At 44.7% G+C, this 27,293-nt stretch overlaps 1 protein-coding gene across 8 annotated transcripts in view; it reads left to right on the top strand.

The window, feature by feature from the left end:
• The window catches only part of DOK5 (docking protein 5), a 137,722-nt gene that overhangs the window by 107,381 nt on the left and 3,048 nt on the right, over positions 1-27,293 (top strand). For 5 of the 8 annotated variants that reach the window (XM_056547623.1, XM_056547627.1, XM_056547622.1 and 2 more), the window contains 4 exons: positions 2,257-2,376; positions 14,259-14,448; positions 16,980-17,115; positions 20,555-20,675. In XM_056547623.1, coding sequence (XP_056403598.1) covers positions 2,257-2,376; positions 14,259-14,448; positions 16,980-17,115; positions 20,555-20,675 — 567 coding nt within the window. Of the gene's footprint in view, positions 1-2,256; positions 2,377-14,258; positions 14,449-16,979; positions 17,116-19,311; positions 19,361-19,408; positions 19,493-20,554; positions 20,676-27,293 lie in introns of those variants that run through there. The other 3 variants (XM_056547626.1, XM_056547628.1, XM_056547621.1) reach the window with 3 other exon arrangements.

Raw genomic sequence — 27,293 nt, 5'->3', positions numbered from 1 at the left:
GCGATCGGTGGAGATCGGCGGGCGGTGATGTTGTGCGGCTGGCTCCCTGGATCCTACGGAAGTCGGTGAGTTGCCTAGCAACATCTGGAGGGCTATCGTCTGAGACCACTATATACAGTGGTCTCTAAACTGTAGCCCTTCAGATGTAGCAAAACTACAACTCCCAGCATGCCCATACAGCTGTTTGCTGTGTGGGCATTCTGGGATTTGTAGTTTTGCAACATCTGGAGGGCCACAGTTTGGAGATCACTGTGCAGTGGTCTCTAAAGTGAAGCCCTCCAGATGTTGCAAAACTGCAAATCCCAGCATGCCCAAACAGCTGTCTCGGCATGCTGGGAGTTGTAGTTGCGTACCTCTAGCTGTTGCCTAACTACATCTCCCAGCATGCCCTTTGGCAATCAGTACATGCTGGGAGTTGAAGTTTTGCAACAACTGGAGGCAGACTGGTTAGGTAACAGAACTTAACTGAAGGTTTTCCAACCAGTGTGCCTCCAGCTGATGCAAAAGTTCAACTGCCAGCATGCACAGTCTGTCAGTACATGCTGGGAGTTGTAGTTTTGAAACAGCTGGAGGTTTGCCCCCCCCCATGTGAATGTACAGGGTACATTCACATGGGCAGATTTACAGTGAGTTTCCTGCTTCAAGTTTGGGCTGCGGCAAATTCTTTGTCGCAGCACAAACTCCGTAGCCCGCCAGTGTGAATGTACCCTAAAGACACTACACTACACTAACACATAATAAAGGGTAAAACACTACATATACACCCCTTTACACTGTCCCCCCCCCCCCCCAATAAAACTGAAAAAGGTATCGTACAGCAGTGTGTTTCCAAAATGGAGCCTCCAGCTGTTGCAAAACAACAACTCCCAGCATTTCCGGACAGCCACTGACTGTCCAGGCATGCTGGGAGGTAAGCAACAGCTGGAGGCACCCTGTTTGGGAATCACTGGCGTAGAATACCCCTATGTCTACCCCTATGCAATCCCTAATGTAGTCCTCAAATGCGCATGGCGCTCTCTCACTTCGGAGCACTGTCGTATTTCAAGGAAACAGTTTAGGGCCACATATGGGGTATTTCTGTACTTGGGGAAAAATTGCAGTACAAATTTTGGGGGGCTTTTTCTCCTTTTAACCCTTCTGAAAAGGAAAAGTTGGGGGCTACACCAGCCTGTTAGTGTAAAAAAATTTAAATTTTTATACTAACATGCTGGTGTTGCCCCATCCTTATTATTTGCACAAGAGGTAAAAGCAAAAAAAGACCCCAAAATTTGTAAAGCAATTTCTCCTGAGTACGGAAATACCCAATATATGGGCGTAAAATGCTCTGCGGGCACACAACAAGGCTCAGGATTGGGAGCGCACCATTTACTTTTGAGGCCTAAATTGGTGATTTGCACAGGGGGGACTGATTTTACAGCGGTTCTGACATAAACACAAAAAAATAAATACCCACATGTGACCTCATTTTGGAAACTACACCCCTCACGGAAAGTAACAAGGGGTATAGTGAGCCTTAACACCCCCCAGATGTTTGAAGAATTTTCATTAAAGTTGTATGTTACCCAAAATTTTTACCCATATGTGGATGTAAAGTGCTCTGCTGGCACACTACAATGCTCATAATAGAAGGAGCCCCATAGTGCCAGAACAAAGGACCCCCCCCACATGTGACCCCATTTTGGAAACTACACCCCTCATGTAATGAAATAAGGGGTGCAGTGAGCATTTATGCCCCACAGGTGTCTGACAGATTTTTGGAACAGTGGTATGTGGGGGACTTTGTAAACACACGTGGCCTTCAATTCCGGACAAATTTTCTCTTCAAAAGCTCCTTCTCTTCTGAGCATTGTAGTGCGCCAGCAGAGCACTTTACATCCACATATGGGGTATTTTCTTACTTATTTTGGGGGGCTTTTTTCCTTACAGGCAGAGAGCTTCAAAGTTAGAAAAATGCTAAATTTTCAATTTAATTCAAGAAACGATGCAAGTATCGACAAAAAATTACCACTAACATGAAGTAGAATATGTCACGAAAAAACTTTCATTCTCGGAATCAGAATGAAAAGTAAAAGCATCCCAGAGTTATTAATGCTTAAAGTGACAGTGGTCAGATGTGCACAAAATGGCCAGGTCCTTAAGGTGAAAATGGGCTGGGTCCTTAAGGGGTTAAAATACAAAGTATATTAGGAATGACCAACCCTTTAGGAGCTGAGTATAAATGGCCCAATGACTTCCATGTTTTTATTTTTTCTGCAGATTTGGAGGCCGATGAGTGGTGTAAGGTGCTGCACACAGAGTGTCTTGAGACTCGTCACAATGACATCAGTTTGGGAGAACCTGATCTGCTAGCGACTGGTGTAGAAAGAGAGCAGAATGGTGAGAGATGATCCCTGATCAACATAGTGTAAATGCTCCAGTCACATCCAAAGCTGCAAATGTCTTCTGACGTCTGCTGCCAGGAGCGCATGAGTACTGTGCAAAAAGACATACCTCCAACAGTTCATCTAAGAGTCAATACTGCAGTGTGTTCTGTTTCATTGCATTGTGGGAAAACTAGGGTGTCTTTACTACCTCAAGCCCTGTGTATGAAACATACAATGCACCACATACTGTGCACAGACATTTAACCAATAGGGTTCAGCAGTAAGATATAAAAGGGATTATCCACCATAAGGTGATTTTAGTATGTACCTGGCAGACAGTAATGGACATGCTTAGGAAGGATCTGCACTTGTCTTGGGGCTAAATGGCTATGACGTGAGATTACCATGACACTGTGGCTAGCTGTTTGTGAACTAGTATTTCCTGTTTGGCTTTTCTTTTTTTACTACAAATCCCACAATTCCATTTTCCTCCCTCCCACACATCAGCCACCCCACCCATTGAAACATAAATGAGCTGCATCCATTCAAAAGACCTGTGGTTTTCAATCAGGGTGCCATCAGCTGTTGCATTAGTTGCAGACTGATCTCCCACCAAGCGATTGCTCCACCCATTGAAGCAGACAGGCTCCCTGTCATCAGCTGACTAGTGATTCAGGTCTTGGCCACACACAGGTACAGGCACTATATTATGAACCACACTAACTTTACAGCCCCTGTAGCCTAGTGAAATAAAAAAAAATCATGGAATACCCCTTTAAGAGGGGAATTTAGCATAGAATTTAGACAGCTTTTTTCATCAAAATTTGTTGCAGAAAAAGTTGTGGGCTGGTCCCGTGCAACTTTTTCTGCAACATTTCATTTAGACTGTTTAATTTGTATGACCATGAAGTGATCTGATTCACATCACTTTGTTTAGTGGTCACTAATTTATCATGTGCGACTTTCCTGCGAAATGTCGCAGAAAAGTTGCATTGGCCGGATTTAGAGCATGTCACAGGGCAATTTAACCCTGCCCTATATGTCTCTATGCGCCAATTGTATTAAGGTCCGTGCGACTTTTAATGTAATTGTCGCACAGCCTGCCACTGCTCTGCAACACTTATTCAGAGCAGTTCAGCGGGCATTCATCAAAGTCTGTGTGCCAATTGATACTTTGACTAGGGCATCGTCTAGATCGGCTCGCCCGCTACCACCCACCCACTTTGCAACATGACACGGACACCTGCTTTGTGGTAGAAAAGGCCACAGCGGACCAAGTTTTATTAACCATTTAACATAAATATATAAATATTTAACCCATTGTAACTCCACCCCCTCTATCTTATCGCTCTAGCTATTAACCCCTCACTAACCCTTATAGCTTCTCTGTTTTATTAAACAGTTTCAAGTATGAACAAACAATATAGACCTATACAGTAATGTCTAAACCTTATAGCTTTATAGCTTCTCATCCAACCCCTGTCATGTGCACCCTCCCATTCTGTCCAGTCCGTGGGCTCTCTTGACTAAGGGATCGTCTAGATCCGCTCGCCTACTACCACCCGCTCACCTTACATCATGACACAGACACCTGCTTTGTGGTAGAGGACCAAGTTTTATTAACCAATAAACATAAATATATAAATATTCACATTTTAACATATAAAATTTACAGGGTAACAACACTGACCCCTTCAGAACAATTATAAAGTGCAAAACATGCTTAACCCCTGAGATGCTAAACTGCCAGAAGAAGGGGGGACCTGAAGGCAACCAAATCCTATCCTTCTCCTACTGTGCCCTTAGTCACCTCACCCCCTGACCCAAGGGCCCCACCTTCGGAGAATATACTGCTACGACCAGCTGAGTCCCATTCCAGCTCCACCAGGGGCTGGTGTAAGTGGGCAGCTGCCACCATTTTCCCAGCAATGTCTCCAAGTCCCCCCTTACCATTCCTGCCACGACGGCCAGGCATGATACCTTACACCTGGCCGTCCCGCCACAAACTCACCGCTCTCTCCACCACCTCATGAATGGCTAAGGCCCACATATCAAAGCCTATATCATTCAAATGAACCCAATCCGGGCCCAACAAATCAGCTGAAGGAACCTCAAGGTCAACATGTCTAACCACCAGCCCCCCCGTTACTAGCAACAAATTTCCCAAACGCCTTATTGACCAGGGCCCCCACCTGATTCACACAGCGCACCGACCTCCCCTGGCACCAGCGCAGCCATGCCACGATATCTGACCATACCAGCAGGATGCCGGGGAACAAGGATCAAAGCCTCGGCAAGTCCAACTTAATATCACGAACAGGGACTGCAAGGTCCAAACAGCCAGATCATTACCCCCGGCGTGCACCACCAGCACATCCGGGGCACGATCCATCACCACGAAGGAATGCAAGAAAGGGAGAAGCTCCAACCATAGCAGCCCTCCTCACCCCAATCAGCGCACCTGAGCAACAGCCCTGGGGAAACCCAGCTGCCGACCATCCGGCTGCACCGTGGCTCTCACGCCACCCCTCCACACGTAGGAATGACCCACAATCCAAATTAAACATGGACCGGCATCTGCAAAACAGAGCAGAAAACATACACAGCCAACAGATGCAACCACAAGAAAGAAACCATGCATTCACCTGAAACCTGCCCGACTCCAACCTATCAATCCTTTTAATGGCCTCCGGTCCCAGTCCCCACCGAGCCACCTTGGTGGCTGCCCCAATGCAGAATGAATGGGAGCTAAAATCACCCGCCTCATGACCCGCCTTGCCCACACACCCCCTGAAAACCTGGGTAAACCATTACCATCTACTAATAACAGGCCCTCAATGCCAGGCCTAATGGCCGAGAATTCCTGGAAGCACCTCATTGGACACATAGAGGACTCACTGTGCACCTCCAAATGAACCATGAAACCTCTCCCCCCAACTGATTCGTTTTGGACCTACAAACAAAACACTCCAAAAACGAACCCACAAAATTAACCTCCGTCGTCAGCGAACCCTCAGATACCACCCTACTAGGGGATACCAGCTCAGTCATCCAGAAGGCCCCAAAATGTCAGCCAAAACGCCAGGCGAAACAGCACCACCTCATAAGCCGACACACACACCTCCTCTAGCAACACCCCCAACCGTTCCAACAAGGAAAACGAGATTGGCCAGTGCCTGGGCACCCAGGCGATAACCTTTCGCAGCCTGCCGGACCAAAAATGACTTGGTAACGTCCGACAACCCCGAAACTTAAACCAGAATGCCAAGGCTGACAAACGACAGCCCAAGCCAGGAGGGGACACCTTCTCACAAAAACACTATCCCACATAAAACAACACCAACACCTCCCAATCAGCAGTCTCCCCCGCACTACTAACCTCCGCCACCAATGACTCCCACTCCCGCCAACACCGACTATATCCCAACCAGGTGGCCTCACTTACAGACCGACGGACCAGAGCAAAGGCATCTCTTACAACAGCTTCCACAGCCACACCGGGCACTGTTGACCTCGCTCTTCTGCCTCCGGAGCTAACTCCCGAAACCGCTCCCACTGAAAGTTCTGCACACCAGGCACATGACGAGCAACAAAATGAGAATTCAGTTCAAGCCCCCGCAGCACCAGCCGGCGCAGCAAGCGTACCACCGGCGGGGACCACGCAGTCTGCGCATTCACCAATTGCACTACCTCCAAGTTGTCGCACCAAAAACAAATCCTGCGATTCCGAAGCTGAACCCCTCAGATCTCCACCACTACAATGACCTTAAACAGCGCAATGCCAAGTTACACACCAATGCAGCCTCCTGCTACTCCACTGGCCAGGCTCCAGTGCACCCCTGGCTCTGCCAAAATGCCACAAAGCCACAACTGCCCGAAGCCCCAGACCCCAGAAACAAAAAATCATTGAGATAGTGGAGAACAGACTCCACCTGAGTCTCTGACCTCACCACCCATTCCAAAAAGGTGCTAAAACTCTCGAAATAAGCACAAGAAATCAAACACCCCATAGGAAGGCATAAGTCAACAAAAAACTGCCCCCCCCAACAACAACCCAACAAATGAAAACTGTCCGGATGCACCGGCAGCAGACAAAACGATGCTTCAATATCAGTTTTGACAACAGGGCCCCCCGACCATACTTCCACACCCAGCCCAACGTCTCATTGAAAGAGGTGTATGACACCGCACAAAGTTCCGGATCAATGCCGCCATTCACTGACGACCCCTCGGGGTGAGTGAGGTGGTGGATGAGGCGGAACTTGTTCGGTTCTTTCTTGGGGACCAGACCCAAAGGGGATAAACACAAATCCGGCAGAGGCTGAGAAGCGAATGAACCCGCCATCCGATCCAACGCCACCTCCTTGAACAGCTTCTCCGCCACAACCTCGGGGTGAGCCAATGTCGTAGTCAAACGAGGAACGGCAGCATCTCTGCCAACCTCACCGGCGTCACCCCTCTTCTGGTCAGTCACTCCAGCCCCTTTTCCTTTACCCCGCCTGAAGCAGTGCAACAAACTGTGAGCACCTCTACAGCCGGAGCACTCGTGTTTGAAGAAGCAGTCTGCGCCAAACCTGCACTGCCCTTCATTAAACTGCCAGCAGCATCCCTTCCCGCCCCCTGCTGACCGCCCAGAGCCTGAGCCTGAACTGCTGGCCCCTTCAGGAAAGGGCTGCTGCCCATCCCCGGTCCGAGGACCAGACATAAGGCGCATCCAGAGTCCTTATGGTCCCAGCACAAGGCCGGACGCACCGCCTTCCTCTGGAGGAATTGCTCATCTTAACATAGCCATATGTTGCCGCCATAAACCATGTATGCCTCCCCCACTGAATCTAAATAGCAAAACAGGGCAGAGCAATTATCAGGCACTTTCTCCCCCACCACACCTACCAGAATTGCGAACGCCTGAAGCCAGTTAGAAAAACCGCTACCGATACCGCTGCCGCTCCTCCTTCTCCTTCTTAGACTCATCCGGGTTCACTCGGTCTAAGTTGAGCTTCTCCAAGGGGAGCAAGTAAAATATTTCCACATACTCCCCCTTCCAAATAGGCTCCCACACTTCAGCCTCCGATCATCTCTGGGGATGCTCCGACCAGGTGGCGACTTCATCTCCTCCCGCAGTTCTCCCTCCTCTTCATCAGATGTGCAGCGGGCGGGACTGAATATGTGCCCCCCACACACTAGCTCAGCATTAGACCTAGTTGACAGCCGCCGACCCCCATAACCAGACAGGGCCGCAGCATTCCTGCCTGAACTCTCTCCCCGCTCCAGCAAAGGACCATGCCTCTCTCCTGGCAGCCGTGGCTTCCAGCACTGCCGATACTTCAAGTCCCGCCTCTAGCCTTCCACCCTGGGAGAACTGCACCAACTGCGCCAAAACTGCCGGGGGAGGAAGTGGGTGGACTCTCTACTCTGTGTTGCGTGCCCTGGCCCCTCTGGTAAGTCCTCCCGGCTTCCCCACCATCCACAGAGGCCACAGAACGGACAGAGGAAAGCCAAAGGGTCCCGGATCGGGGACTCCCTGCGGTGCCGTTAACGTGGAACCGGCTCCTGGCTGAGACGTTCAGGCGCACGGGAACGCCGAGCACTCACCTGCTTGGCCACCGGGGCAGCAGGAGCCACAGCCACAGAGGAAGACCCCCACAACTGCCGCTCCAACCACTCGGGACCCCACTGCAGCACCTTAGCCCACACCCGCCGCAGAACTTCTTCAAGCTAGGACGCCATACCTAGGTGAGCAGCACAACTTCTCTTCTCCACAGGACACACTGACTCCTCCTCTTCCTGACCTCTCCTTTTAACCCCTTGTAACTCCCCCCCCCTCTATTTTATCGCTCTAGCTATTTACCCCTCATTAACCCCTATAGCTTCTCATCCAACCCCTGTCATGTGCGTGCTCCACTCCCATTATGTTCAGTCCCTGGGCTCTCTTCCCCGTAACTTTTTTTTTTCTTAACTGAACAAAAAGCAAGTTTACTTTTGATAAATGCCCCTCTAAATCCTGCAATTAAGCTTTGAATGTTACTTTTGATGTGACTAGAGAGTAAGATGTGATGTATCTGATATAAAGCAGTTGTTAAGTGTCTGAAGGTTATGTAAAGATCTAAAGACTGAACACCATCCCTGACGATTATAACATCAGCTCACTGTATAATCTATGTAGTTACTAGTGTTGCTCGCGAATATTCGCAATTCGAATTTTATTCGCGAATATCGCATATTCGCGAATTCGCCAATATTCGCGAATATAGCGCTATATATTCGTAATTACGAATATTCGTTTTTATTTTTGTATTTTTTTTTTTTTCACAGTACACATCACAGTGATCATCCCTCTCTGCTTCCAGCTTATGTGGTGTAAGAAGGCTCTAATACTACTGTGTGAGACTAGTGTGCGAATCTTCGCATATGCGAACATTTGCATATGCAAATATTCGCATATTCGAATTTTTGTATACACAAATTTTCGCATATGTTATTTTTTGCATGCGTGAATATTCGCATATGCGAAATAAAACGAGACTATTACGAATATGCGAATATTCACGAATATGCGAATATTCGCGAATATGACGAATATTCGTCCATATATTCGCGAATTCGAATATGGCCTATGCCGCTCAACACTAATAGTTACATAGTACATTTGTAAAACAACCATGTCCATCAAGTTCAGTCAAAGAGGTGCAGAGATGGATGAAGGGAAAGGGGATGGGTGGATAAAGGGAAGGGTACGTCATCCTATATTTCTGCCTATGTATTAGTGTTATTTTTTTTCTAAGAATGTATCTAACCCTGTTTTGAAGGCCTCAATCGTTCCTGCTGTGACTGGTTCCTGAGGTAGACTGTTCCATAAATTCATTGTTCTTATGGTAAAGAAGGATTGTTGCCCTTCTAAACTAAACCTTTTTTTCTCCAGACAGAGGGAGTGCCCCCTTGTCTTTTGAGGGGGGGTTTTACCTGTAACAGTTCTTCCCCATATTTTTTGAATAGGCCATTTATATACTTAAATGAATTGATCATATCCCCGCTTTAAAGTCTCTTCTCAAGACTAAACAAGTTTTTTATACTTTTAATCTTTCCTAAGATGTTCCATGCCCCTTATTAGTTTAGTTGCCCATCTCTGCACCCTTTCCAGCACCAGGACATTCTTTTCATGAACCGGTACTTAAAACTGAACAGCATATTCCAAGTGAGAACGTATTAATGCTTTATAAAGCGGTAGTATTATGTCCCTGTCATGGGATGTACATCTAGATCCTTTTCTACCAGTGACTCTTCGAGTTTAACCCCCCCCTCCACCCCCAGGACATATTATGCTGCAGGTTATCACTCCCCCTAGTACATATTACCCTGCAGGTTATTACTCCCCATAGGAGATATAATGCATGCAGGCTTTTTGTACCCAGATTCATTACTTTACTTCTATCCACATTGAACCTCATTTGCCAAGTGGATGCCCAGACACTTAGTCTATCCAAGTCATCTTGCAACCTATACACATCCTCTATGGACTGTACCGTGCTACAAAGCTTGGTGTCATCTGCAAAGATAGAAACAGAGCTGTTAATCCCATCCTCTATATTACTCTATAGTACTGAACCTTGGGGTACACCACTAATATACAGGGACATATCAGAGAACAAATCAATGACCACTACTCTCTGGGTATGGTGCTTAAACCAATTTTCTATCCAGTTACAAACTAACATTTCTAAACCTAAGGACCTTAAGTTACCTATCAGATTATGAGGGACAGTGTTCAATGCTTTTGCAAAATCCAGAAACACTATGAGGGGCATTTACTAAGGGGTTTAGTCATTTTTTTCTGACTTTTTTTGGCGCTAAATTGTCGCAATTGCGCCTACCCTATTTTTCAATACAGAAACAGGTAGGTTAGCGTTAGGTCCCGTGCCATCTGAGAAACCTTGGCGTTGGTGTGCGGGCTCTGGTGTGTCCTTAATATGGGGATACACTGGCGAATGTCTCAATTTTAACATCAGTGTTGAGGGATTAGCCAATGTCATTGTATACATCTACCACAGTAGTGCACCTACATTTCTGTATTGTATTCTAATTGTTACACATCCACACCGTTTATCTGGTGTAGGATTCTATTGTGGCACTTGTAGTCCACTGCAGGCATCCTCCATTGTACGCATTTTTATGCTGGGGATCGCCCCTAGCAACGGACTACAAGGGCAGGATCTGCTCCCCCAGTATATATGCACAACTGCATTTGGGGTTGAGCACCTCCAGCCATTTGAGACCACGTTTTTTGTTGTTGTTTGTAAATCTACCCTATTTTTCATGCGAAAAGAGCTAGAAAGTCAAAAAAAATTTTCCCGCTTGATTTACGCTAGTTTGCATTTTTTACTTGCAGTGGTCAGGTATTTATTAACTGCGACAGTCGCAGCTGCGCAATAAACTGTCGCAACGGCCGTAAAAATTGACTAAATTTACTCCAGCTCCAACATGGAGCAGGAAAAGCTACTGCCGCCCGGGCTCCGACATACTTTCTCCCCGCTACCCTCACTTTGCTACAGGGACACTGTAGTGATTTACATCCCCCCCCCCTCTCACCTGCCAGCGCCACCCAACTCCCATCTGTCTGCTAACTTTTGCAAGACTACAAGTCCCAGCATGCCCTTACAGTGAGGACACGCTGGGAGTTGTAGTCTTGTAGCAGCGGGAGCTGAGCGGCGCGGGCGGGAGACAAGGGGAGGGATGTATATCAGTGTCCCCATAAGTGAGGGTAGCGGGGAGGCAGTATTAGGAGCCCGGGCGGCTGCACTGTAATGTCAGCCCGGGCTCCTGCCCTGACAGCCAAAGGCTTTGGCTGTCAGGGCATGCTGGGTGTTGTAGTTTTGCAACAGCTGGAGGGCCACAGTTTGCAGACCACTGGTTTGTGGTCTGTAAACTGTAGTCCTCCAGCTGTTACAAAATTAAACAGCTGAAGGGGACCGGTGAAGACGTTCACTTACCCTTCCGAGGCTCCAGCGCCGATCGGTGACGGAGATCGTCGGGCGGCACTGTCGCGCGGCAGTGTCTTGCGGCAATGTGGTGAGGCGCTGGATCCTACGGAAGCCGGTAAGTTGCCCAAGCCCTAAAACTGTGTTTCCCAACCAGGGTGCCTCCAGATGTTGCAAGACTACAACTCCCAGCATTCCTGGGCAGCATGCGTTTTTTTTTTTAAATAAATAATTAAATATAAAAAAAAAAACACATAGGGTCCCCCCTATTTTTATTCTCAGCCAAATACCAACCAAACAGTAACAGCCTGACGTTACCAGGGTGGGCGAGGACCATTGTTACTGGCCCTCCCCAGATTAAATAATGCCAGCCTGTTACCGCCTAGGCCCAGGAGCGCCATTTTTGACGCTCCGGGCCTGTTGGTACCGGCTCTTCCCGGCACCCCTGTGGCGTTGGGTAATGGGGTAAAAATTGGGGGTTAGCGCTAGCTCTTTTTGTGGCTAAGCCCGGCTTAGTAATGGACTCCGTCTGTAAGATAGCTTCCACTACTAAGCCTGTCCAGTAAAGTAAAAAAAAAAAACACAACAGGTTTAAAAAAACACTCCCCCACAAGCCCTAGTTAACCATTTTATTAACATCAAGCAAAGAAAAACGCTGGTCGTCGAGGTAGTCCACTGAATCCGAAGGAGTCCACAGGATACACAGATCTGTAGAAGAAGTAACAAAAAAAAAAAGGGTTAGTACATTTAGGGAGAAAAAACAGTGTTAAAAAAATGTAATAAACACACACACACACACACACACACACACACTAAACGCTGTTTACCACTATTCTGAGCCATGACTACAATTTAGTTATTGAATTATTTAGATGTGGTGAAAAAGCTAAAAAATTACTCAAAAACAAAAGATCCAGAAGGAAACCTAGCAGCCAAACCTTATTCAGACAGCAGGAAAAAGGAACAGACTATTTGTTTCTACTACATGAAGTAAATTTCCCATTGCCTATGTGTGCCAAATTTATTAACGCCGTGCAACAATTTAGTAAATTTGTCGCACATAGTCAAAAATGAAGTAGAAAAAAACAGGGTAAAAACCAGGCTACATAGTAAAAGATTAGTAAATGCCCCTCTATATCCACAGCCATTCCTCTGTCAAGGCTTCTGCTCACATCTTAATAAAAGCAAATTAGATTGGTTTGACAACTTCTATCCTTAGTAAACCCATGCTGGCTATCACTTATAATCCTATTACCCTATACATGTTCTTACCTTGTTTATTTTTTTTTTGCAATCATATATTTGGAGAATTGGGACTACTTTTGCTTTCTTTTGCCTCTTGCCTTTCATTGTTTTTATTACACTTTTGGGCTAGGTTTCCACACAGGTTTTGTTCTGGCTTTTTTTTTTTTTTTTTAACCATTACTGCGGATTTTGAGTCGAAACCAGAAGTGTATTCAAAAGGAATGGGAATTATCAAGGAAGGACTCATATTTCCCCTTCATACTGAGTCCACTTCTGACTTTTGCTCAAAAAATGCAGTGACATTTTTCCCCAAAACACCAGAAAAAAACTGTGTGGAAACCTAGTCTTTCTATAGTTTTCACACAAAGGGACATTCCTAAACAGCTCTGCATTGTTAGAAATGACCAGATCACTTATTTTTGGGTCCTCCACAAACCGGCCCATAAAATTGTTCTGGATAGTGAAAATGTCCTATTACCATTGTACATACCTAGGCAGCCCTCTCTATTTGTGTATGCAGCTGACCTTCTATCTCCTCAGTGATGTTGGTGGGTCTATAGATTATGCCAAAAATATGTATTTTTTTAGTGTTTACTTCCCTTTGTAAGTCTACCCACAAGGATTCCACATCCTCACAATCCTCACCCACTATTAAATTTTTCCCATCCCCCACCCCTTCATCCAACCATACCCTTTCCCTTTATCTCCTTGGTTGAACTTGATGGACATGTGTCTTTTTTCAGCTGTACTGTGTAACTATGTAATTACAGAGTCTGCCATCTTGCGTGAGCTGTTTTTAATAGCATTTAGAGATTTGCTGTACTGTAAGCCCTGTGGCATAGACAGGGGCTGTCCTATAAACATGAATGGTAGACGTATCTTGGTGTGCTTCGTGAACTTTGAGGAGATTATTCCACAGGAAGGGGAAGGCTGTACACTGAGCTTCAGCTATTGGGAAGACTATACCTTATCTATATACGGGGGTTACCTTTTACTGTAATCCTACATTGTTCACTTTCCAGCAGCCTCCTCCTTATCACCACAGACAGAACAAGACATCACAGGCAGAGAATACAACCTTGGCACCTAGTTCTATTGTTGGTTCCCACATGGACCACAACAGCTGGGTCATCCCCAAGCCTTCTAAGTATTTCGTTCACCAGTTACACCACATGCCAAACCTCTGCTCTAGAGAGACCAAGCCATTTGGTTAAAGCGTTCTTGATGACAAATTATTATTTCCCTATTTCTAATTACAGAATCCCCTAAAACCTCTAGCTGTCTTCACCAACCTACCTGCTTTATCACCCCCAACTACTTGTTGGACTGTTCTCTCGGCTTTTAGGGGTACCAGTATCCACTAGGGTTTTCATTTCTGAGATTGAGGCCCTCCCATTATCCCCCCACTTGGCAGATTTGCTTAAGAAGAAGAAGCGATCTCCCTTTTTTTTTTTTTTTTTAACTCTTTCCTTTCCCTCTAAGTGCTTCAACCCCGCTCCAATAAAAAATAAATAAATAAATAAATAAAACCTGTGAGAAGTCGGTGAAAAAGGTCGTACTTACAGGGACTCTTTAATTCCACTTATGCACAAGCCACTTAGCAGCCCCTTTTGTCTTTTTTGTTTTTACTAAATGTTTTCTGTCTGGATTTCTGACTAACATTCTGTTTTTCTCCCAGAGAGATTCAATGTGTATTTGATGCCGTCCCCTAATACAGATGTCCATGGGGAGTGCACGCTGCAAATCACTTTTGAGAATATTAGCCTATGGGACGTGCAGAACCCCAGGTTAAAGCTGGTATCTTGGCCGCTAAGCTCATTGCGAAGGTATGGGCAGGACCCAGCCTGGTTCACGTTTGAAGCTGGCAGGTGGGTAGACAATGTTGTCACATAACATGCTGCCTCTGTGTCACATGATCATTGGATAATGGTCCATCATTGAATGAAGGTCCAGTATTGTGTATAGGTTCATCACTGGATGCCATTAGATATAGGTCCACCATTGGATAAAATTTACTGTATGTAGGCCCATCATTAGATGTAAGTCATCAAAGTCATTATCATTGGATTAAGGCCCATCACTGGTTACATGTCCACAATTAGACAAATATCTCTTAAAGGAGTACTCCGGAGCGCTGGTACTTTAAAAAAAAAGTTTACCTCATCTGATAGCTCTTTCAAAGACCTTTCCAACGATACATCATTTGTCAAATTTGGCCCAGCCATTCTCTTGTAATTGCCACCTGTAGCAGTAAGCAGCCATGTCATAAAGACTACATTTCCCATGACTCCCTGCGCCAGCTTCCTGTTAGCTGCTGCTCTCTCCCCCTCCTCTCCCCCCACCCCCCCCCAGGAAATTATAATAAATTATAATAAAGTAACGCCCACAGCTCCTTCCCTCCTTCCGCCTCCTTCCATGTGCCCACTAGTGCAGTGTTTCCCAACCAGGGTGCCTCCAGCTATTGCAAAACTACAACTCCCAGCATGTCCGGACAGCCGAAGGCTGTCCGAGCATGCTGGGAGTTGTAGTTTTGCAACAGCTGGAGGCACCCTAGTTGGAAAACACTGCACTATCGGTGTTACAAGAATGTCGAGCGCGGCTCTGTTCCCCATCCCTGTCAGCTCCCAGGGTACGAGCCTCACGCGCGACTAACGTAGTACTGCATAGGCGCAGCACTGCGCAAATAGCGTAGGGCTAACGTAGGCAGCGATAGGAGCCTAGCGGTAGCCCTACGCTATTTGCGTAGTACTGCGCATGCGCAGAATATATTAACTTTGGGGGAGTAGCCGACTCCGGGCTGGGAGGCCGGCGCAGCCCGCAGTGACTCATGGGAGCGATGAGCCACCGGGTGAAGATGGCGGCGGATCAAGAAGAAATACAGGTCGAGCGTCATCAGAAGACCCAGCTTCCGGGCGGAGAGAAAAGCGAGGAGAAGACCGGGAAGACCAAATTGAAAACGTGAGTATATTAGAATGTTATATAACTTTGCCGCATGCTACAATTCCCCTATAAAAGGTTAGCTTCGGACTACTCCTTTAATAGATAAAGGTCCATTATGGCATGAAGGTCAGTAATTGAGTGCAAGTTAATCATTTGGTACATCATTAAAGGGGTATTCCAGGCAAAAACTTTTTTTTATATATCAACTGGCTCCGGAAAGTTAAACAGATTTGTAAATTACTTCTATTAAAAAATATTAATCCTTCCAATAGTTATTAGCTTCTGAAGTTGAGTTGCTGTTTTCTGTCTAACTGCTTTCTGATGACTCACGTCCTGGGAGCTGTCCAGCTCCTATGGGGATATTCTCCCATCATGCAAGGGATATTCTCCCATCATGCACAGCTCCCTGGACGTGACATCATCATTGAGCAGTTAGACAGAAAACTTCAGAAGCTAATAACTATTGGAAGGATTAAGATTTTTTAATAGAAGTAATTTACAAATCTGTTTAACTTTCCGGAGCCAGTTGATATATGTATAAAAAAAGTTTTTGCCTGGAATACCCCTTTAAATGTAGGTCCATCCCTGGATAAGGGTCCATCATGAGTTGAAAGGTTCATTATTAGATATAGATTCATTAATGTATGTAGGGCCATCACTGGTTTAAGGTCCACCATTAGACACACATCCTTCAATGGCTAATGGTCCATTATTGCATAAAGGTCAATCATTAAATAAAATGTGATAATTGTGTCCACCTTTAGATGTGGACCCATACCTGGATAAATGACCAACTAAATGTTGTCCCAAGGACACATAGGACGGTACTACTAACCACAAACAACAATAGCCTTATAGGTTCTAAATAACCTACCAGTTTTGTGTGCTTGATAAACTGTAACTTTTATTCTTCTCTGCTTATTAACCACAAGTTATGAATTATTCATACCCTAATTTGTGATTAATAAATAGACAAAAATAAAAGTTACATTTTCCCCCAGAACTAGTAGGTTATTTAAAACCTATCATGTTGTTGTTGTTTTCATCCCTGTATAAAGGCTCATCCCTAGATAAAGGGCATTAAATGTAGGTCTGTCATTGGAAGTTATGGGATAAAATGTCACCCATCTAGAGTCTCCTTGAGGTAAAGGCCTACAGAACAAGTTTGTATAAGATCTTCCTTAGCATCCTGGCTTGTCCTGCTCATCAATAACCTTGTAGAGGACATTCCCCGCACATCATGTGAAAGGATCCCGGGTGGCTGCTTCATTTTATACAGGTTTTTCTTTCTGATAGATAATCTGAGGGAGGGTGATAATATCCTTATCTCTCTGTTCGTTTGCACAGGGCTGCGATGTCACTGCTGTGATGGTGGAAGACAAGCAAGGATGCTCTATGGGGAAGAATAATGGATTTGGCTGGAGAAGCCTCATGTGGTGTTGTGTTTGTCTGTTGGCAGGATGTGTGACACTGGGGAGGGGCTCTTTATCTTCCAAACCAGAGAAGGTGAAGCCATTTATCACAAGGTTCACTCGGCAGCGCTGGCGATAGCTGAACAACACGAGCACCTGCTACAGAGCGTCAAGAATTCGATGGTATGTTAAATGATCATCGTAATCCTTACAATGACCTGCCCACTAGGTGCTGTACCTCAAGTGTCCTTATCCTCCCAAATGTCAGCATGTCATTGTCCTTATCCTCTCAAGTGTCAGCATGTCAATTTCCTGTACCCCGAGTGGCGTTAACCTGCCCCTCATCTGTTAGCATGTCATTGTCCTCTACTCATTTCAGCATTTTATTGTCCTGTGCCCCAAGTGTCAGAATGTCATTTTTCTGTACCCTAAGTTTCAGTGTGGTGAGAGAAGGTCTGGAGTAAATGCTGGGAAATGTATTTGGACACTTGGTTGGCAGGTTTGATAGTTCCCACTAACCACTTTTTTAAAGCAGTAGAAAATAAAGCAGCAATCCCTGGGAATAAATACCTAAAAAGCCAGTATTTATGAATAACAGTCTGTTCTTTACTGGTGTTGCAGATCCATTATAATAGAAAACAGAGATGATGATACAGCTTGGGAAGATTACACTTGATAAACACATTAGGTACAGATAGCTAGTTGCATGTCACTATCACACTACTTGAACAATGTGAAGAATATAGACTTGCTGGGCTCAGAGGCATGTGATGGTTGTGGCCTGTACTACACTGCACTTGCAAGATGGGATTAGACACTTCAGACTTTAGGCTACCACTTGAGACTTGATTTCAGACTGACTTGACATGACTATTTCTGGTCTGGCAGCTGATTGCGTACTTCAGGGGTTTTCACAGGGTTAACTTTGCTAAGTCTACCTCCCTAACCTACATTTCCTTGGGTTACTCTGAGACGCCACTGACCTGAGGACATACAGAAGGGAGACCCCAGATGTTAGTCCGTCACTTTGAACAGGCTGGCCTGGAGAATACCCAAATCTAGTCCTAATTTTGCTAGAGAGCCCGTCAGTTTTGCACTTGTCCCTAAAGCATCCACTCGTGTTAGTACAACCACTGTAGCGGGACACGCCAGAAAGGTTGTAGCTTGTTGACTTAGAGTATTGCAGCTCAATCCAGTTTCCCACTAGTGTTGAGCGGCATAGGCCATATTCGAATTTGCGAATATTCGCGAATAGATGGACGAATATTCGTCATATATTCGCAAAATTTGCATATTCGTAATATTCGCGTTTTATTTTCGCATATGCGTGTGCGGAAATTAGCATATGCGAAAATTAGCAACAGCAAAAATTTGCATAAGCGAAAATTCGCACACCAGTCTCACACAGTAGTATTAGAGCCTTCTTTACACCACACAAGCTGGAAGCAGAGAGGGATGATCACTGTGATGTGTACTGTGATAACAAAAAAAACTAATATTCGTAATTCCGAATATATAGTGCTATACTCGAGAATATTCGCGAATATGCGATATTCGCAAATAAAATTCGCATTGCGAATATTCGCGAGCAACACTATTTCCCACTGAAGGTATAGATGCTGCTGCTGAGAGATGATCCCTGACCAGAGGCCAGAGCCTAACTCACTATGATGCACTTTAGGTCCCTCCCCTGTCCCTGGGGACTGAGGTGGAAACAGGATAGTCCTTAGCCTTTAATTGGCTGAAAGGTAGACATGTGACATGTTACCAGCTTTACACAGTGAATATAAGGTTTTTGGGTACAGACAGTTAACCACTTGTATTGGCTTAGTTAATGCAGAAGACATATGCATACTGCATATGGAAAAATACACTTGCATAGCAATACATTTACAAAAACAGACCTGAGACTGAGCTAATTTGTCTATACCCCAAGCATTGGTGCGTCATCTCCTTGTACCCCAAGTGTCATTATCCTGTACTTCAAGTTTCAGCATGTCATTGTTTCCCCTAAGTGTTGATATGCCATTTTCCTGTACCCAAACTTGTTGCTGGTCAGGGGTGATTCCTGACTAATTCTAAGCTCTGTAGTTACTGGGGCAAGTTATTGGCAATGTGCAGCTGCTTCTCCATGTTTTGGTCCAGCACAGTCCGGACTTTGAGGCAGTTTTGCATTGTCTGTCTCTGAACAGTGAGGAGGGATTAGTCAGTGACAGTACTGTTCTGCTCGGCTTATTGTGCAGTTCATTGTGGTACCGCTCTCCGTGGTACTTAAACTGATGTCACTGTACACATATTATTTATAATGGATCTCAGGACTGTGGTGAGCTCCACTGCACAAATCACTGTAATGTGCTGAACTGGTGTCTCTACTATCAGGGCCTATGAGGAATGGGGACTGTTTACCGATGAAGGACCAAGACTTATGGTAAATAAAGACACTGACTTCATCCTGGATAGGGAATTTCTATTTCAGGAAAAGGAGTATGCTGATCTTAAAGTTCATAGATTACGATTTACATAGTGGGATATACTAGCAGTGCAGAGTATTTCTGCCAAGGTATGTACTAATCTTATAAGAGGACATAGAATTATTTAGTAGAAGGAGCGGGGTCTGCAGCAGCACAGAGAATTTCAGGAGAGGAATGTGCTGATTTAGTAGAAGGTCAAAGAATAAAAGTTACATAGTGGAAAAAACAGGGAACTTCAGCAGCAGCACAGAGTATTTCAGGGGAGGAGTATGAAGATAATGTGGGGGTTAAAGGGGTACTCCACCCCTAGACATCTTATCCCCTATCCAAAGGTTAGGGGATAAGATGTCTGATCGCGGGGGTGCCGCCGCTGGGGCCCCCCACAATATAGCATGCGGCACCCACCTGGAGGGTCTGGGTTGCGACCACGGGAACGTAAGTCCGTGACATCATGACTCTGCCCCCGTGTGACATCACGCCCCGTCCCCTCAGGTGGGTGCCGCATGCTATACTGTGGGGGTCCCCAGCAGCGGGACGCCCCCGATCAGACATCCTATCCCCTATCCTTTGGATCAGGGATAAGATGTCTAGGGGTGGAGTACCCCTTTAAATGGGTACTCCCATGGAAAACTTTTTTTTTTTTTTTAAATCAACTGGTGCCAGAAAGGTAAACAGATTTGTAAATTACTTCTACTAAAAAATCTTAATCCTTCCAGTACTTTTTAGGGGCTGTATACTACAGAGGAAATGCTTTACTTTTTAGATTTCACTGATGTCATGACCTCAGTGCTCTCTGCTGACCTCTGCTGCCGCAACTGTCCAGGGCAGCATATGTTTGCTATGGGGATTTTCTCCTGCTCTGGACAGTTCCTAAAATGGACAGCAGATGTTAGCATAGAGCACTGTGGTCATTACATCAGAGAAATCGAAAAAGTAAAGCATTTCCTCTGTAGTATATAGCCCCTAAAAAGTACTGGAAGGATTAAGATTTTGTAATAGAAGTAATTTACTAATCTGTTTAACTTTCTGGCACCAAAAAAAAAAAAAAAAAAAAATGTTTCCACGGGAGTACTCCTCTAAGTGACTGTGAGTTACGTAGTGGAAGGAAAAAGGTTCCGATTAATAATATTTTTCTTGTGTATTGCTTGCAGCTTCAGATGAGAATGAGTGAGAGGACAGTGTCTCTCAACACCATGGTTCCATTACCACGCAGCGCATACTGGCAACATATTACAAGACAGCACAGTACAGGGCAACTCTACAGCCTGCAAGGTAAGTCTCAGGGAATGTCATCTATTTCTTTAGGCCAGTATTCCCCAACCTGTGGCTTTCCAGCTGTTGAAAAACTACAACGTACAGCCTGCTGCTGTCAGGGCATGAAAGGAGTTGTAATTCTGCAACAGATAGAGATCTGCAGGATGGTGAACAATGCTTTAGAGCATATACCTTTTATATTAGAGCACCCACTTTTAACATAAGAGCTTCTAAATATGCACTCACCAATGCACTCACCAATGCACTCACCATATGCTAGAATATATTGCACAAAAACGTTATGTATACTGCTCACACAATAAGTCACCTAACATGCTGGGTTCCACTATATAAACCCACACTACAATTGCAGCGAAGGTGAAACTTGTTAATGTGCCATTCACACCCATCATTAATATATGCGCAGGATTATTAATTACTCCTCTCCTAATGAAAAGTAAATCAGTTTACATATTAAGGAGCCAGCGGCCGCTCCACATGGAAATCAGGTAGGATAATTAAATTAAATGAAAAATAAAAAATGCTGCATGATATCAGCCATAAATACACTCGTAAACGATCTGCATCAATCTCAATTATACAAGTCGGCTGCGGACATGTTATTGATTCCCAACATATTTGGCCTCATTTGCTTGGATACATAATATGAATTTATAATGGGCTCCTAGGAAGAAAATAGATTTCCTCAACTGTCTCCTGAATCTTTCATCTACTTTTAGTTTAATGCAGATCCAGACTGTGCAGCCTGTCAGACATCGACATCTAGTGGTGCTCTGGAATATTACAGCTTAATGTGTCAAATTCACATGTTATTTCAGTGTCCTAAAATATTAGGGAATATTCACACAAAGCAGATATGTTGTGGGCTCTCTGGTCATATTTGTAGAGAGATCCACATTGTATTATAGAACAAGCAGAATGGATGGGATTTTAGCAATCAAATTTTTTGCCCACGCACTGTAAAATTCACCTGTGGTGCAGATTTTATTTCTGTGTAAATTTCTTTCCTTTATGTCCTGCAGCAGCAGCACCAATGAGGAAGATTCTTCCTGCAAGGATAGGGCAGATGGTATAAATTAACAATTTAATTGCACAGCCTACATAACACCTACTACTCCATAGGTTGACTTTTTTTTTTTTTTTTTTTTTTTTTTTTTTCTGTCCTCCTATAGGACAGGTGGTATCTGGAAAAGGGAAAGAGCCAATTAACATAATATTTGTCTGCAAAAGTCCCGAATGGACATTTTGTGTGTGACAGGTGCCAACAAAGCAGTCAGCGCTAAGACTGCTTAGAAATGCACATCTCCATTGATGACAATGCATTTCTGGGCAGATCCTGTTAAAAGAATGAACATGTTCATTTATTATTAAAGTCCAGAATTTGAATTATTTATGACAGAAAATTCTGCCATGTGCACGGTGCAGCAGATTCCCATTGAAAACAAAGGGAGGCTGCTGCATTGAAATTTCTGCTACATTTGACCACAGTGCTCTCTGCTGACACCTCTGTCCTTGTCAGGAACTGTCCAGAGCATGATAGGTTTGCTATGGAGATTTGATTGTGCTTTGGACAGTTCCTGACACTGACAGAGGTGTTAGCAGATAGCACTGTGGTCAGACTGGAAAGAGTTACACAACTTCCTCTATAGCAATCAGCAGTGGATAAGTACTGGAAGGATTACAATTTTTAAATAGAAGTAATTAAAAAATATGTATCTGTAACTTTCTGTTTCCAGTTGAATTAAATTTTTTTTTTCCTCCGGAGTAATCCTTTAAAGGAGGCACCATTTTCTACAGTACCGCAGCTCACTGACACTCACAGTTGAGCAATAGGAGACAAAGGGAGCTGCCAAGACGGATCTGATAGGGGATTAAGTCAATATATAACTTCATATAACTTCATATATAACCAAGACAGACCACTTCTTGACCACTTCTGATGGTCTCAATGCTGGTCACATGACTCAGGTACAGGATTTGAATGCATTCATGCAGCAGTGCTGGAATAAAACAGATGGCATTGTAGGACTAGTGATGGCGAGTATGTATAAACCTAGAGTGCTTCTTTAACCTCATTTAAGGTGCCCTCATTCAACAATTCTTTTTTGTAAAGTACTACAGGCTGAATATTGGAGAATCCAGATAAAAGCTTTCAACAGAGTAGTACCACAGTCCCCGATGCAAAACTACCCACCCAGTTGGTTAAATGCCTAATCCCCATTGATGCTGCTGCAGGACATAAAGGAAAGTGGAATTTTTACTCACTGTAAATTCTCTTTCCTTTAGCAGCAACAGATATATTTCCGACCCAATAAAACTGTCATACAGCAGGGTGTTTATTGTAGATATTAGAGCTGTAAACAGTGAGTAGTAGGTGTAATATAGGCTGTGCAATTAATTGATACCATCTGTCCTATCATTGCAGGAAAATACAGGGTGCACCATTTATATGGATACACCTTAATAAAATGGGAATGGTTGGTGATATTAACTTCATGTTTGTGGCACATTAGTATATGTGAGGGGGGAAACTTTTCTAGATGGGTGGTGACCATGGCGGCCATTTTGAAGTCGGCCATTTTGAATCCAACTTTTGCTTTTTCAATAGGAAGAGGGTCATGTGACACATCAAACTTATTGGGAATTTCACAAGAAAAGCAACAATGTGCTTGGTTTTAACGTAACTTTATTCTTTCATGAGTTATTTACATGTTTCTGACCACTTATATAATGTGTTCAATGTGCTGCCCATTGTGTTGGATTGTCAATGCAACCCTCTTCTCCCACTCTTCACACAGTGATAGCAACACCGCAGGAGAAATGCTAGCACAGGCTTCCAGTATCCGTAGTTTCAGGTGCTGCACATCTCGTATCTTCACAGCATAGACAATTGCCTTCAGATGACCCCAAAGATAAAAGTCTAAGGGGGTCAGATCGGGAGACCTTGGGGGCCATTCAACTGGCCTACGATGACCAATCCACTTTCCAGGAAACTGTTCATCTAGGAATGCTCAGACCTGGCACGTTCCTTGAGTTTTTCCAGCAAGATGGTGCACCACCACATTATGGGTGTCAGGTCCGAGCATTCCTAGTTGAACAGTTTCCTGGAAAGTGGATTGGTCGTTGTTGGCCAGTTGAATGGCCCCCAAGGTCTCCTGATCTGACCGCCTTAGACTTTTATCTTTGGGGTCATCTGAAGGCAATTGTCTATGCTGTGAAGATACGAGATGTGCAGCACCTGAAACTACGGATACTGGAATCCTGTGCTAGCATTTCTCCTGCGGTGTATATAGTAGTATATAGCAGTGTATACAGATACTGGAAGCCTGTGCTAGCATTTCTCCTGCGGTGTATATAGTAGTATATAGCAGTGTATACGGATACTGGAAGCCTGTGCTAGCATTTCTCCTGTGGTGTATATAGCAGTGTATACGGATACTGGAATCCTGTGCTAGCATTTCTCCTGTGGTGTATATAGTAGTATATAGCAGTGTATACAGATACTGGAAGCCTGTGCTAGCATTTCTCCTGCGGTGTATATAGTAGTATATAGCAGTGTATACGGATACTGGAAGCCTGTGCTAGCATTTCTCCTGCGGTGTATATAGTAGTATATAGCAGTGTATACGGATACTGGAAGCCTGTGCTAGCATTTCTCCTGTGGTGTTGCTATCAGTGTGTGAAGAGTGGGAGAAGAGGGTTGCATTGACAATTCAACACAATGGGCAGCACATTGAACACATTTTATAAGTGGTCAGAAACTTGTAAATAACTCATGAAAGAATAAAGTTATGTTAAAACCAAGGACATCATTGTTTTTCTGGTGAAATTCCCAATAAGTTTGATGTGTCACATGACCCTCTTCCTATTGAAAAAACTAAAGTTGGATTCAAAATGGCTGACTTCAAAACGGCCGCCATGGTCACCACCCATCTTGAAAAGTCCCCCCCCCTCACATATACTAATGTGCCACAAACAGGAAGTTAATATCATCAACCATTCCCATTTTATGAAGGTGTACCCATATAAATGGCCCACCCTGTACAACTCTCAGCATGCACTGACAGCCAAAAGGCATGCTAGGTTTTGTAGTAATGCAACAACTGGGGAAGAACAGTTTGGAGACCGCTAAGCAGTGGTCTCCAAACTGTAGCCCTCCAGATGTTGCAAAACTGCAACTCCAAGCTTGCCCAGACTGTCCAGGCATGCTGGTAGTTGCACTTCTGCAACATATGAAGGGCCAGATATTGCAGAACTACATGCCCAGCATCCCTGACTGTCTGGGCATGCTGGAAATTGTAGTTTTACAACATCTGGAGGGCTACAGTTTGGAGACCAAGGTATAGTGCATGCTAAAATTTGTAGTTTTGCAACATCTGGAGGACCACAGTTTAGAGACCGCTATACAGTGATCTCTCCAGATGTTGCAAAACTATGCAAAACTATAACTCCCAGCAGGCCCAGACAGCCTTTGGCTGTCTTGGCATGCTGGCATTTGTAGTTTTGCAACTTTTAGAAGGCCACAGTGAAGATCACTTACCAGTGATCTTCACTGGAGCCTCCTCCACCGCCGCACTTTACGGCCTACCTCCTCCTGCAGCTGCTCAGATGCCGCTGCCGCTAGACTGGTAAGCCGGCCATGCTCCCCCACCCCTCGCTGCACATGTTCCTCCCGCTCTGCCCAGACTTCGATCGGTGGGCAGAGTGGGGGAAATGAACTTTAAAACCCAACTGCCATTGGTTGGTCATACTGACCGACTAATGGCCTAGGATAGAAGGAGGTGGCACCACTGCCACCTCGCTCCTATCCTTTAGGATGAGCGGGGCTGTCTCTGACAGTCTGACAGCCCCGATCATTCTTATTTTCTGGGCAATCAGGTCACCAATTGCCACAAATCGCCCGTCTGCATTAACCGACATGGGGGGGGGGGGGTCTCAGGACCCCCCTAGGCATTGCCATGGGATGCCTGCTGATAGATATCAGCAGTCATCCCGATCCGATCACCACCTGGCGAACGGTGGTGATCGGAAATGTTGGGGACGCCCTCCGTCCCCAACAAGTTAAAAAGGAAAGAAGCGATCTGATTGGTTGCTATGAGCAACTCAGCAACTTTTCCTCTGAAGAGGTTTTGATAAATCTCCCCCCATGTGTCTGAGATAATTCAGTGAGCATAGGTAGTATCTAGATGTCTAAATTAAGTTGGCTTTCTGATCTAAGTCAGTGCCCTGATATAGAGCATCTAGAACAGGATTTTGACTCTTTTTGTCGATTTTTGCGCACGGACCATGTGACAGAATGTGCGACAGAAAAAACAGACAGAATCAGAATCATTCAGAGTTTAAAAAAAATGCAAAATGGGTGTGGTTTTTGGAAAAAGAGGCGTGTTCCCTAAATTTCATTCAAAATCACTAGTCTTTTCAGAAAACCACTCTGAAAATCATGTGAATTTTCTGTAAAGAAAACCCTACACTTAAAAGGGACATTCCAGGAAAAAACTTTTTTTTATATATCAACTGGCTCCAGAAAGTTAAACCGATTTGTAAATTACTTCTATTAAAAAATCTTTATCCTTCCAATAATTATCAGCTGCTGAAGTTGAGTTGTTCTTTTCTGTCTGGCAACAGTTCTCTCTGCTGACATCTCTGCTTGTCTCGGGAACTTACAGAGTAGAATAGGTTTGCTATGGGGATTTGCTTCTACTCTGGACAGTTCCCGACACAGGTGTCATCAGAGAGCACTTAGACTGTAAATATCTACTCAACTTCAGCAGCTCATAAGTACTGAAAGGATTAAGATTTTTTAATAGAAGTAATTTACAAATCGGTTTAACTTTCTGGAGCCAGTTGATATATATATAAAAAAAGTTTTTTCCTGGATAACCCCTTTAAGGCTAAGTTTCCACTTGTTTTTTTTCTGCAGTTCTTGTGCCAAAGTCAGAAGTGGATCCATAAGGGAGGAGAAGTATAAGTCCTTCCTTTACATGTCCTATTCCTTTTGAATACACTTCTGGAAACTTAGCCTAAAGCATGTATAAAGTTTCAGAAAGCGGAGTAAACTCTCTGGCTGTTTGCTTCTTTGCCTGCCTCATCTTTTTCAAGCGATTCTTAGACTGCCATCACATCACGATTTCTCCATCCGACTTGAGTACACAATTTTATAACTTAAAATTGCATGAAATCGTATATAAAGTCGGATCCATTGACCTCCATAAAAAAATCGGATTCATTACACACATCCGATTTGATCCGCATCCGATTTCACCCGATTTTTGTTCGGGTCTGAAAATCGTGTACTCAAGTCGGATGGAGAAATCGTCACATGGTGCTTCAGCCTATCACCGGCCGAGGCGGGACATCGCTGCGGCCAGTGATAGGCTGAAGCGCCATGTCACGATCTGGCCCCACGGAAGTAGGAAGAAGACAGCTCGACCCATGCATCAGCTGTAGCGGGACTCCGCGGGAAGGTGGGAACGTGAGGGAAAGATTAGTTTCTAGTTCTTGGCAGGCTGGGCAATATAGGCTAAAAATAGTCTAGACCGGACTATTCCTAAAATACACAATCTAACCCATTTTTATTTTCTGTTCAGAATATTAGTTAGCCTTTTCCTTAAAATA

This window comes from Hyla sarda, chromosome 12 (genome assembly GCF_029499605.1).
Source record: "Hyla sarda isolate aHylSar1 chromosome 12, aHylSar1.hap1, whole genome shotgun sequence".
In the NCBI taxonomy this organism is placed as follows: domain Eukaryota; kingdom Metazoa; phylum Chordata; class Amphibia; order Anura; family Hylidae; genus Hyla; species Hyla sarda.
Note: the sequence above shows the minus strand (reverse complement) of the source record. Positions and strands in the feature narration are given on the sequence as shown.